The 13,736-nt window shown below is 35.2% G+C and overlaps 2 protein-coding genes across 2 annotated transcripts in view; both read left to right on the top strand.

Annotated features, from left to right (window-relative positions):
- Positions 1-418: 418 nt before the first annotated feature.
- On the top strand, positions 419-3,799 carry LOC123681859. The gene is made up of 5 exons (XM_045620185.1): positions 419-819; positions 895-1,118; positions 1,198-1,319; positions 1,673-1,880; positions 2,783-3,799. The coding sequence occupies exons 2-5, from the start codon at positions 922-924 to the stop codon at positions 2,865-2,867; spliced, it is 612 nt and encodes a 203-aa protein (XP_045476141.1). The 5' UTR covers positions 419-819; positions 895-921; the 3' UTR covers positions 2,868-3,799.
- A 4,010-nt stretch (positions 3,800-7,809) lies between these two features.
- Positions 7,810-13,736, top strand: part of LOC123681856 (G protein-activated inward rectifier potassium channel 3-like) — a 161,760-nt gene continuing 155,833 nt past the window's right edge. The window contains exons 1-2 of the transcript XR_006747722.1: positions 7,810-7,917; positions 12,121-12,319. The gene's annotated coding sequence lies outside the window, so the exon portion shown is untranslated. The remainder of the gene's footprint in view (positions 7,918-12,120; positions 12,320-13,736) is intronic.

The following is a 13,736-nucleotide window of genomic DNA, read 5'->3' as shown; positions in this document are numbered from 1 at the left end:
TAGGCTTCTGTTTTTCCCGAATCTCCATCATGATAAAATACAATGGAAAAAACCAGTCACAATCAGAATCAACTACTTTATATCCGCTTTCGATATGGCGTATCGGTCCCTAATATTCTCTGTTAGATACGCCACTGATTTATTTCCTATTATCGTATTATCACTTAACCTTGACTCCTTAGCCGCGCTGCCAAATATAACAAAAGTTACCTCTTTCTCATGATAACACTGCCATTAAAACCCTTTAATTCGGTGAAAGCATTATAAAATTTGAAATACCAATAACACAAATCAAATAGTTGAGGACAAAAACAGTGACTTTCATTGAGCACAGTTTCACATATTCAGGACATTAAAAAAACAAATTGAACATTGGGTGCCTTTCACCTGTGGTTTGGCAACGGCGCAGCCGGTTGGTCAGTGTTAAATCTGTGGTATAAACGAAGAAGGTGCAAGACGCAATCCTGACAGCTTGTTTCTTGTTTTGTTCGATCTAATAAGATAGTGTTCAAGAAATAGAAGGGCAGTTATCCGATGCAAAATTAGAGAAGCAAGGTGTCCAACGTTCAAAACTCCATTTAAAGAAGAACCTTGAATGTTCTACAAACAGGTTACTGGCAGAAACAGAAGAATCTGAATCTGGTTTTTTTATGAACATGATCTCTTAGAGCCTACGAGAATATGTTGGTGGAACCGTGGAATATTGTGAATTAAACGGTTATTTAGTAGGAATAGTTGTGCACACCTGTGGATATCAAACGAAAAATATCAAATATTAGATGAATGATTCATTCATTTTCTGAAAATAAATAGATTCAGGTAGAATAAAGTTTGAACCATAGAAAACAATTTTCAGTGAAATAATATTTAAAGAATTTTTCTCTTTTGTTATAGATTCAGAAGTTTCAACATAATTTTACCATGTCTGGGGCAGTATATCAGCCAACAACCGTCACATATGAAACCAATGGTGAACGCTGGCAAGATCGTCCAATAAGTTATCTAGCTTCCACAGTAACAGAAGTAACTTCAGCTCCTTGTGGAATATCTTGTGTTGCATGCAGAGGTTTATGCCCAGTCTTACTTTTAACAACTTGCATGACATGTCTCATAGTTGGGTAAGTTGAGAGAAAAGAATCTAAATATAGATTAATATGTTGAAAATACGAATGATTATTGTTTATGAATTTCTTTTAGATTGATTCTTTTGATACAAGGTGCACTAGGATATGCAAGTCCAACACACAGTGAAGAGAATGTCTATTTATTGCTTACGATATTTGGAGCTGTATTCTTTGGTCTTTCGATTCTTCTCTTTGGTGAGTTGAATAAATATAACATTTCTTCAAGTTTTATTGAATAAAAATTATGAAACAGAGGTTAGAATTTAGTTCTAATAAGCAGATTAGAATAATTCATAACAAGAAAATTATAAATGTTCTGTTCCATACAAAGAGAAGCCAAGCTCTAATATAAAAGAGTAAATTTGTGAGTATTGTTACCGAGACATCTTTCAACTCATGTTTATTAATTCTATTAGTTTCATTGTTCTGCTTCTTTGATTGAACATCATGCAAGAAATTATTAATTAATATTTTCATATTATTCTTATAAATATTTGATCATCTAATTATGGCATTTTTGCACAAGACTAATTATGTTTTTCCTCCAGTAATCTTTTTACGAATGACAAGAAGATGGTGCTGGTCAAGTGGTAAAGATCATCTAGACATTGTTGGTAGCCCTGGATTGACTATAAATCCCTCCACAGATCTTTTGGTTACCGCCCAATATGCTCCTGTTTCTGAGGTTGCGTATCAGCCAACTCAGCAGGAAGATTCTGAGCAAAGCAAGCTGATGCCGCAAGAAAATAAAGATGGGTAAATAATCTTTTTTTTTATAACAATCCCGATGAAATTTGGTATTATGAGTTTTGAAAAATGTAGATTTTCAATATGGATGTTGAAAATGTTATAAAAATTCCTTAAAGACGTTATTTTTGATATATGTATACATATTTATTTGCCTAGAAGTACTATTTCAATATTTATCTTATTTAATAGTTTTCTTGAATATTGATTTTTTCTTAAGTTGATGTAATAATTTTTGCATTGTTGAAATTTTATTTCTAGGCAAATAAATGTTTATATAGGGTGAATCTTAAAATCGAACATTAAATTCAACTGTAGATTCCTCTTATCAAATGAAACACTTTAATTTTCTATTTTGTAAGTTAATTCCAATTAAGAATCATTATTTATCTGCAGTCATGAAAAAAATCGAAATTTGCATGAAAAACAACATTGCCTTAGCAGTGTTCAAGGCTCAGGTGTAATTTGTTGAATATTTCAGTGATTTTATATCATTCAACCTTGAGAATAGTGCTCCTTGTGAGAAACGATAAGGAATAACATTATTTTCTAAAATGATTGAGCATTCTGAAAGCAACTATGTTCCTTATTTATAGAAAACTTTAGACTAAAATTAATTTCATTCTAAATGAACATGTGGAAGCTAGAAAGGAAAATCTATTTTTTTTTTGGAACTTGCAACAGATTGTATCTTTTCACCTGAGCCAAATCTGAAAATATGGTAAATGAAAAAAGAGTTTTATTTGCTGAGATGAATCTATGGTTAAATTCAATGTATAATTTTTTAAGGCTCTCCCTGTATATTAAAAATGAGGGTTTTACAGAATTTCGGTGATATTTTTAATATTTATATTATTTTATTATTTGGAATTGATTCAATGAAGTTTGTTTATCAACGATGTAATTTGCAGAAAGGACGAAACGGACTGTATGATCGAAAGAGATCCTAGGATTGTACTTCGACCTCTGAATCAACCTATCCACGAGGAAACCTAAATAATAGACCTCTTGAAACTATCGTACTTATAATAGTGCTTCTGATTCACCTAACTAACCGTATTTTTTGTACAAAAATACTACCATGAAGACTTCACATAGCTTTAAGTACAAATTCATCACATCAGTATGTTGATTGAGAGTTTGTTCCTTTAATGTTTTTTCGTTCTTCTACAGTAGAGGCTCCGAAATTTCGTGTGCAATGAATTCGCCATAAAACTTACATAAGTGTTAGCGAAGTTATTTTTTTCACATTAGATTTCTTCGATTGATTTGTATAACTTTTACACAGTTCTACATATCATTTTTCTATTGGAATAGAAGGGAAATATTTCACAATTTTTGGGTTTTTAAGATTTGATTTATAAATTTGACTGGGGCCATTGTTGGCGAAAGTTTTTGTGAATCTTGTGATACGTCGGTTGTTTCACACAATTCGAAATGTTGACTTAGTTTGACGATTCCGAACTGAACAAGATTACACAATAGTTTTTCGAAATAATTTAAAACACTTTGCTCATTTAAACTTCTTAAGATATGCTTTGTAAATTTATTTTTTGTATAATATTTAGGAGAAAATTCTTCTGATGGCCCTCTTACTTATGGCGATCGAATCAAAGTTACAATTTTGTGACTGTCTCAATGATTTCGTCCCGATAACGAAACTATTCATTCCCTCCCTATATAAACGTCCATTTTTACTAGCATTCAGACATTCCTCAAAATTAGTCAAATTAGATTGACTCAGCTTGAGATATACTGCATTTATCATATTTATATTTTGTATTTGAAAATTTGTAGTTAATTTATTTGTAGTTTATTTCCATATTGATTCTATTGGAGTATTGTGACGGAGTTTTTGCTTCGTTTATTCTGGCATTGTGTTGTCTGGGATTTAATGCTTATTGTTTCAATAAATTATATTTCTTTGATTCTTTCGAATTTTAATAGTCACTGAAAGCCTTAGCCTTTCCTCCATTCAATCCCATCTCATCATCCCTGAAGTAATATAGATAATTTTAATGAGATAAATATCCAAGCAGGCCCAGCTTAGGAATCAATATTTTGTAGCGACATCTCTTGTTGTTTTATTGAACTTCCCCTATTACACTTCCCTACAGTCCTTGCAGAGTAGTAAGCTAAAAGTTCTCCATTTTAATAACAGAAGGCGCTACCTGTTGATTTCCCTCAAATTTCCACGATTTTCCATCCTTTGAACTTCCAGTCTTTCCTTTCCATTTGCCTTTCTTCCTGTTTATGTTTGCATGTACAGTTATTCTTGTTAATATGATTTTCAAGATTTTATTTGGCATATGAATACACCTGAAGAATAGATACCTATTTTTGTAATACAAATAATATAAACTTATGAATTGAAAGTCGAATAAAAAATGATATAGTTAAAGAAGATGATGATATAGTAAATCTTGAATATCAATACTTTCTAGGAAGATGAAAGAAAACAAAGTGCATTTTGAACATCATTTATAACTCACAAATTAAACTCAAGAAGAAATCTTCTTCTTCAGGAAGAAATACAATACACAATTCTTAATACCAAATACAAAAAAAACACAACAGAAAAATAATCGTTTAAAAAGTAAAAAATCTATTTCAGAGTTCAAACCGATTTATTTGTAGTTTTTTTCACTGCCCAGCAATCTTATTCTTATAAAAAAATGGTGGCGATGAAGACTGACATTTTTTTAAAATATTTAAGCAGAAAAAGCTTTTCTCGAAAAAATTTTTTTCTTTTTCGATTCTGCAAATACGTAGTATTATAAGACTGTTTGCGGTTTGGACCAAAAATGTACAGGGTGTTCATAAGAAGATCATGAACTTGGACAACTCGAATTATTCAAAACTCAAGATTTTTGAACTTAGAACCTATATTTTTTATTATTTCAGTCAATTCTACGTACAAATATTTTGGGGGTTACTAAAGCAAACCCTATACCTAAAATGAATACTTCAAGAGTTATCGAAAAAGAACTATAAATGAGAACACAGAAAGAAACTAAAATTCGATGTTTCCATAACAAAATTTGATATTTCAAGAATTGTAATGAATTTATTTGTAATTGAAAATTGTATTGGTTCATATCAACAATCCCAACGAAAAATGAATTATAATTCATGAAATGTTAAATTTAGTTATCCATACATTGAATTTTAGTTTCTTTCTGTGTTTTCCGGAAATCACTGACTACTGCGGTTTTTCCTCATTCAGGGTTCTTCCTCAATAACTCTTAAAGTATTCTTCTTAGGTATAGGGTTCGCTTAAGAAACCCCCACTATTTCTGTACGTAGAATCGACTGATATAATAAAAAATATAGGTTCTAATTTGAAAATCTTGAATTTTGATGAATTTGAGTTGTCCAAGTTGAAGTTCATAATCTTCTTATAAAAACTCTGTACGTTTTTGATCCAAACTGCAAACAGTCAATATTCGAAAAAATTTGAGTCTCCGACGCCACAATTTTTTTCATAAGAATCCAATTAACTCATGAACCGTTGAGTTTTTACCTAAGGTATGGCATATTGCCGAAATTGTCATCCAAAAAGCTATCTAATGATGTTATAATATACAGGGTGTGCCATTTGAAATAAGGAAGTAGTAGTCTGTTTCCGGTATAACCGGAAGTTGTAGAGATCTGAAAATATTTTAGGGAGAAAGATCATTGTCTCAAACCCCAATATGCAAATTTTCAGCATAAACGTCTAATAGGACATCCCGGTGAATCACCCTGTATAAACCGCCATCTGTCGACATGAAGCCGAAGCAATCCAAGCAGCACAAAATAAAGAATCAGCCAATCAAAAGCAGGTGCAACGAAACCTTAAAAAAAATGAACAAGCTTCATTAGTCACGTGACGCACGAATTCAAGCTTCCCCCTCCCCCTGCGAAATCCCGACCCTCGCCCTTATTACTCCCTTCCCCCCGCGTCCCTCGGGAGAACGGAAGTGGGTATTTAGTTACCTGTGTTTTGCACTGATTAATTCCCTTTCAAGCGACAAAAGAAGAAGAACGAGTTGCTCTCTCCGAAGGGCGGCACGTTCTTTGAGCAACGCGAGGAGTCGGGACCGACGTAACAGTTCACGGGTCAGAAAAGGGGTGCGAGAGGGGTGGAACGCTCCCGTCGTTTCGTCGAGAAACGAAGGAAAAAAAAGAGACGTGTGTGGGTGTGCTGGGAAATACACACGCGAGTAGGCGGTGGAAATAGGTTAGGTTGACACAAACCGCCGGACGGTTCATCGAAGGCGGCTAGTTTGGGTTTGATTCGGAAGGGGTTGGAGCAAATGAAAAGGGTTGATTTTGGGGATGAAACGCTGATTTAGCTTCGTAGGACGTTGCTGGAGCTCGATAAGACGTTATTATAGTCCTATAAGACTCAAGTATCGCTCGGTAAGGCTTTACTATCGCTTTGCAAGACATCACTATTGTTCTATAAGATAGTTGTTTTTGATACAATGATAAGGCGTTAGCATTGCTAAGTAAAACTTTGGTGTCGCTTTATTAGACTTTATTTTATCGCTTGATAAGACGTTATTATAGCCCTATAAGACTTTGATATCATATCGCTCGGTAAGACTTTACTATCGTTCTGCAAAAAAAACTTTTGTTCTTTAAGATCATTTTGTTCTTTATACAATGATAAGGTGTTAACATCGCTAGATGAAACTTTACTGTCGCTCTATAGGCTTTCGAATCGCTTGATAAGACTTTGCTGTGGCTAGATAGGACTTTATCGACGCCATATGAGACTCAATCAATTTTTAAAGGGCTTTTATATGTCTAAATGATACTTTGCAATCGCATTAAAATGGTATTGGTCTTTAAGACTTTATTGTCGTTAAATAAGCGACTATACTATCAATCTATGAAACGCCAATATCGCTCTATAACATTTTATTGGTGCTCCCTAAGAGTTCACTATCGACTTCATGAAAAACTGAAGAAAAGCACATGAAAATGATTGAAAATATTAATTTACATAATCTTCAATTGATCAGCTTTTAGTATAGTCTCATGCGGTTTACATTTTCCAATGTTGGCTCGTTCATATTCCATTGAAATCGTAGTTTAGTTAGACCTATAGAGTAATAAACATAGATAAAGGAAGTACACGCAATTTTAACATGTCCCCAACATGGTTAGATTACGTTGTCGGATTGTGTTATATTTTCAAATCCATAATTTTACTATATCGTTATGAATGTATATTATATTGAATGGAATATATTTATTCGAGTGATTCCCGATTAAATATGCAAATTTGAATATTTGGAATCCGATATTTTTTCTAATTGTCGAATTTATAATAAGCAGAATATTTATTACTTTCTGTATCTACCTGGTGAAATCCAAGGTTTGACAACTTTTGCTCTCCTAATGTCATCGCTTGTTTCACGTCATTTGGCGCGCTTGATGTTTGTTTTCAGGAGTTCTGATATATTTAGGTATTTATTTCAATATATTTTGAGTGAATACGAAACGTTGATTCACTATGGGACATCAGAAGTGCGTTCTTTGTGGAGAAACTCGCGAATTGAGTGAAATATCGTATCACTGATATGTTTTTATTTACGCGCGCTTCATATCAAATTTGATAGTTCATGTTGGGGACAAAATTTGCTTACTAAAAATGAAATAAGCTCCCTCTAACTATGTTTATTGCTCTGTGGTACACAGCCTCATGAGATTTACATTTTCCGCTGTTGGCTCGTCGATATCTCATCGAGATCGTAGTTTAGTCAGACCCAATCGCTCGATCATCCGAAGGAAAATCAACGTGACAGCAAATTCGCATCTGTCAGTCCCGTTTCGACCGTACGCCTTTCGGGAAAACCGGTGGAAACTGTCGGCGCACCCTCGCGCGTTTGTCCCTTGTCGCTCCTTCGGTCGGGAAATCCGCCAGTTCTTCCGCAGACGTCACGACGGTGGCTCGCGACGCCCCGACCCGTGCACATTTCCCGGTTGTGGAAAATCGTGAAAAGTCACTTCGCGGCAGTTTTCCGAGTTTTCCGAGCCGACTGGTGTTTGAGAGGTGAGGAAAGGGTTTGGTTTTGTTTGTCTTTTGTCGATTTTGGATCGGAGGTTCCGTGAAGGCGGGATTTCCTTTTCTGGAGTTGTTGATAAGGGAAATTCGTAGCTTCGAAATTTTTTTTTTTTGAGCTAGGGATGTTCAACCGAGCGGTCACCCATTCAGATACTTATTATGTTATGGGCTGTTTGGTTTCCAGAACGAAAAAATTAATTATATTTTTTTATGATTGATAACCAAAAGATCGAAATTTTAGATTATTGATTTAATTATTTTTTAACATAACTCGTTATTACCACAACTATTTATTTACAATTACTATATTGAGGAATGAATCTTTCAGACTTTGAGAATTTATCAGGCTGAAAATCACTCGATCTTTTTGTAAGCTTGTTCCCCGAACCGATAGCTGTTTTATTTCGTCAAAATGTATGTAATTTTCGAATTTTGGGCCGGGGGTAGTCGCAGAAGATGAGATTCGACCCAATGATGGAAAATATGTCCTTGAATTCAATTAATTTAGTAATTATTTTGACTCCGTTTTCCGATTGTTCGTCGACCTTCCAGTTTATGAGAAATTTGAACTCGAAATTTGAAAAAAAAACGTGAAAATTTCTACACAATAATCGTTATATCTTCTAAAATATTGGTCACAGCCTCATCAGATAAAAGCATTTTTTAAAGACCTAGCTGTGACCTGAAACATAGTGAGGTTTCACTTCCGTACCTTGCCTTAAGGAGAATTCGCAGACTCGAGAAAATGATTAAAAATGTTTGAAAAAAAAATCAGTTTGAAGCTTATTATTTCTGTCACGTTGGAATTCTGGATAATTTCCAGCATCTTGTGAATCTTCGTGTTGACTGCTGCAGCAGCTCCCGGTTCCACCGTACCGGGGGCTGTTGCATGCAGCAGCACCCGGTTCCACCGTAACGGTTTAAAAATACTTTCGGAAAACATTTTATTTTTGTATTTTGAAAATTTCTGCCACCACATCACCACTGCGATAATGGGTGCACTCAGCCATTTGATGCATATAGCAACCATCATCGAATTTTTATTTTGTCCCCCACAACCATCGGCAACTAGACGTACTGTATTAATCTGGATTGAAACTGTCAGAATAATTCGTTTTGCCCTGACGACAGATTTCACGACTGTCATGATTGGCTAATTCGGATTTGTCGGGTTTTGATTTGAAAATATCTTGGATTCGTCGGGTTTTGAAATGAAACTCATATTTTGAAGGCGATGTTCTGAGGGATTTACTATGTTTTTAATTATAATATTGTAGTGGGTTGTGCAAGAGAAGAAAACGAATCCATTCCCGTATCTAACTCATTTTTCATTAAAAATGGAGTGTTCGGGTTTTGAAACTAGGGGATTCAGTTGGCGTACACATGTACTAACCTCACGTCAGTGTTTTCTTCATTTTTTCCGTCCGAGTTCGAAACTATCGTTCATCCTCTCTTCCAAACCCTTAAACACCGCATCGACCAACCATCCCATCTCTCACCTGACAGACCACCTTTCTATTGGCATTCCCGACACCTTCCCCTGGAAGATAGATAATACCCGAGATCCGAATATTCATCATTGTTCGGTTCCCGACCGCACCGAACGAAAAAAACCCTATTATATTCAAATGAAGCGTTTCCGCCGGATGCCCCGCTGGGGGATTAATCATCCCTCCCGAACCCCGGGGGAACCAGAGGAGGAAACCGGGGAAAAATTGAAAATGACACGGAAATTTCGCCCCCTGATAAATGGACTAACCGATGCGATTTGTTCGCGGGGAGTTTAACCGCGTCCGCCTCGTTTGTTGCGATGTCTTCGTGCTCAACTCTCGGTTTGTTATTTTCCGTTTCGCACGAGGGGGAGGTTTTAGGGGTGAGTTAGGGGTGAGAAATTTTGTGAAAGGTTCGCGGTTTAGGCGTTGGGAAAGTGGAAAATTTGAAAATAGAATTGAAAATTGTGGGAAAGTAATTTCATATTCAATTACCTGATGGATATTCATTATCAAATAAAATGAAACAAATGGAAAGTAAATAACAGTTACAGGTGAAAAACCGGCTGGGTCGATAATTTGCTAGATTTGAGTACGGTGGAACCGGGAGCTGCTGCATTTGAAAATTGTCGACATTGTGACCAAATAATAGAAGAATAGAACGATCAATTTCTTGGGAGACTACGTAACATCTACCCGGTTTTAAAATATTGCAGATTTTGTGAAAAGAAGGAAAAAGCATGTATTTCCTTCACGAAATTGTATTTTATTATTTCATTAGGTAGAAAATTTTATTATCTCCCAAAAATTCTCCACCAAATGAGGAAATGAAATAAAGGATGTGCCATTCAAAATATATAAGCCCGATATTAACGTTTGAAATCCTTAATGATTATTAAAAATTTAGTCATCATCTCCGTTCTTCTAGTATGCACTTTCAAAATCTCATTTAAATAAATTCATTCATTTCAGAGCAATTAGGTTCTTCCAAAGACCCTTCAATTATATGAAAGCCGCATTTAAATTGAAAATGCAAATTTTAATTCCGAAGAACGAAACGTCCGAACTACAGTTACATCAAAAGTTGATTGACAACAATTTACGATCTCACCGCTTCAGTCGAGTATCCACCCTTCGTAGCAATTCATTCCAAACACACCTAGCGGTCGAACATCTGAAAGCGGCAGCTTAAAAAAATTCCCCAGAATTTATCTGAACCCACCGAGAGAGCGCTCTAACTCCGTACCAGGATCATTTGCAATTCCCCAGAATGCTCAGCAACGTATACGTAGCCGCCGGCCATTTTTAAATTCGCTGATTCAATTTGAAAGGACTGCTATGGCAGCCCGAAGAGGAATCGGACGGCATTCGCTAGGAGAAGCGAAAAAAATTAGTTTATTGCCGAGGCTGGGTACATCTCATCTAACGGAATTACTTTCGAGGGATCAATGTGCATAATCAACGGGAATGTCTGAATAAATTTCAGTAGGACGTGGATGCTTTTACCTTGACGTCTTCGTTCGTAAATTGTTGCTATTCAGCTTTGGATTTTTTTTCTGAATTAGACAGCTTTTCATTCAATTCAAATTTCTGCTTATTCTTCTTCTATTTGTTTATCAAATATTTGATAATAGTCCAAGTATTACGATTGTATGATATAACGTGTGTTTTAAACATAAGCATGTATCTACAAGTTGTTCCAAAATTGGATCATCCTTGGATCATTTAAAAAAAAATAAGTCCTATGAAAATGCACACAAAAAAGCTTTGTTTTCAATATATAGGATGTTGAAGTTTATTTTTTCAAGTTTTTTTCTCATAGCTCCTTTCTTCTCGAAATATTGAAGTCAAATTTGGCATAGATATTACAATTTGAAATTTTTATCATATAATTATGTTTTTTTTTTAATTTTGAATGCAAATTTGAGGGTGATATTTTTTTCTGAAACAGTGCGCGGTTCTTGCCTCCTTTTTTTGGTGGACCCCTAGTAATAAGCTCTATTAGTGTGAAGTCACACACCGTCATTTTTGGTTCTCCTGTCAGTGTTCGGAATCCAAACAAATAAATTGTCATTCAAATTAGTACGGTGTCGTTGAAGGAATTGGCTTATTTTCATAAATTAGAGTATTTGAGGAACGATTTTAGTATTAATTGATAGACAGAAGGAACGAGGTTAATACCAGAAAGTTTGAATCCTGTATCATTCCTCAGATTTTGTGAAAAGCCGTGTTTATTAGTTGAACTTCAAGTTTGAACTTATTGGCATTAATCTCGTGCCTTCTGTCTATCAATTAATAGTAAAATCGTTCCTTAAATAATTTTATCTATTAAAATAAGCCAATTTCTTCAACGACAACGTACTAATTTGTATGACATTTTGTTTGTTTGGATTCCAAACATTGACAGGAGAACTGAAATGGCAGTGTGTGACGTATTCACTAACAGAGCGTATTTAAAAAATGTATATGAAAATCTTTGGTCAGGTACTACACTTTTTGATGTCTTGTAGTTTTGTCGTATCTGCTACCATTTTCGAAAAAAAATTTCAAACAATTCTCAAGAAATTCTCAGGAAAATCCAAATTGCGATAAAGATCCATTCAGAAACCTGTGATGAATGAATTAATTGTAATTTTTGGTACATATTTACCCAATGTATAGCAAAGATTAATAAAGAATAACCGAAATTTTCTCTCTTCAGATGGAGGAATCAAATGGCAGGAGCTGCAACATGTCTTTCCTTTGCGGGAAAACTAGCCTCCTGCTGATCATGACAGGTTACGTCGTCTTCGGAGCTGTAATTTTCAAGGCCATCGAGGGAGGTGATTCGACCAGCGAAACGCCACTGATCGTGCAGAAGAGCAGAGAGGACTGCCTCAAGGAGCTGTGGCTGATAACAGGTAGGAAGAACTTTAGAGGTTGATGAATTGTTCTAAGTTTTTGACAAAAATAATTATTATCTAAGATTGGCGAAGAGATTAGAAGTTTGTGTCTGTACTTTAGATTTTGCGAATTTCTTTCGAAATATTCATTCTGAATTAGTTATAAACACTCCCATAGTATGTTCTTGTTTGAAAGGAATCTATCATAGGGAAACACACTATAATATACTATTATTTATTAATCTTAGGCTATCGATTTCGGAACATTCCTATTCCATCTTCAGGCCAGCTGAAAGTACACAATTTTATAATATTTTAACCTGCTATGATTGAATTCGAAAGTTCAGGATTTCCATTTTGAAGTTTGTAGAGTTGAAGTTATTCGACGAAACCCAAATATACTTGAGGAAATTCTAGCAAATTCGAGCTTTGCACAAAATTCGGGAACTATTCTTTAATTTTCTGGTCATGAAATATTCCGAATGAATCTATTATAGACTTGATGCTTGGTATTTCAAAAAACACTTAATTTCATTGAAATCTGTAGAAGGGTTTTCCAAATTACAGGGTGGCCATTTGAAAACGAAACAGACGAGATTACAGACGAAATAAAGTTTTTCGATAGAAATGGTCGGACAGGTCGATTTCTGTTTCGAGGGGGACAACTTAAGATGTAGGTTACGGACGCATAGCGCTTCAGCCCTTGCTGCTACAACCCCCACCCCCAAATTTTGAATAGGGAAGATGGGGTGAGTGATACCTCAATTTAAAGGTATTTTTATACTGATTTCAGCACAGTAATTGTTTTTTCATTTTATGCATTAGTTCTCGAAATATTCATGTGTTAGTTAGTTAGGAAGGAAGCCACAGTCATGGTTGTTTTGAAGCTCAAAATGTCGATTTTTCACAAAACACTACAAGTGCCATGAAAACACCACTTCATTTTCAAATACTTAGTTAAGAATATTTCGAGAACTAATGCATTAAATGAAAAAACAATTACTGTGCTGATATCAGTATAAAAATACCTTTCAAATGAGGTATCACTCACCCCATCTTCCCTATTCAAAAATTGGGGGTGGGGGTTGTAGCAGCAAGGGTTGAAGCGCTATGCGTCCGTAACCTACATGTTAAGTTGTCCCCCTCGAAACAGAAATCGACCTGTCCGAGCATTTCTATCGAAAAACTTTATTTCGTCTGTAATCTCGTCTGTTTCGTTTTCAAATGGCCACCCTGTATAGTGATTCTACGATATTTCTCTGAGAATTAGGTCGTTGCCATGATGTAGTTCAGAATCTTCGAGTTGTCAGCCTGAAATTTGAAGGGTGATCACCACCTACCGAAGGATCATGAGTTTTCCTGAATTTCCGGTATTTTTCTCGCATTTTTCCGACTATACGTCAAACAGCATCAATGGAGCCAATCAAAAGTTTTC

The sequence above is a fragment of the Harmonia axyridis genome, chromosome 6 (assembly GCF_914767665.1).
Source record: "Harmonia axyridis chromosome 6, icHarAxyr1.1, whole genome shotgun sequence".
NCBI classification, from domain to species: Eukaryota; Metazoa; Arthropoda; class Insecta; order Coleoptera; family Coccinellidae; genus Harmonia; species Harmonia axyridis.
The sequence above is the reverse complement of the archived record's forward strand: the minus strand, read 5'-3'. Positions and strand labels throughout refer to the sequence as shown.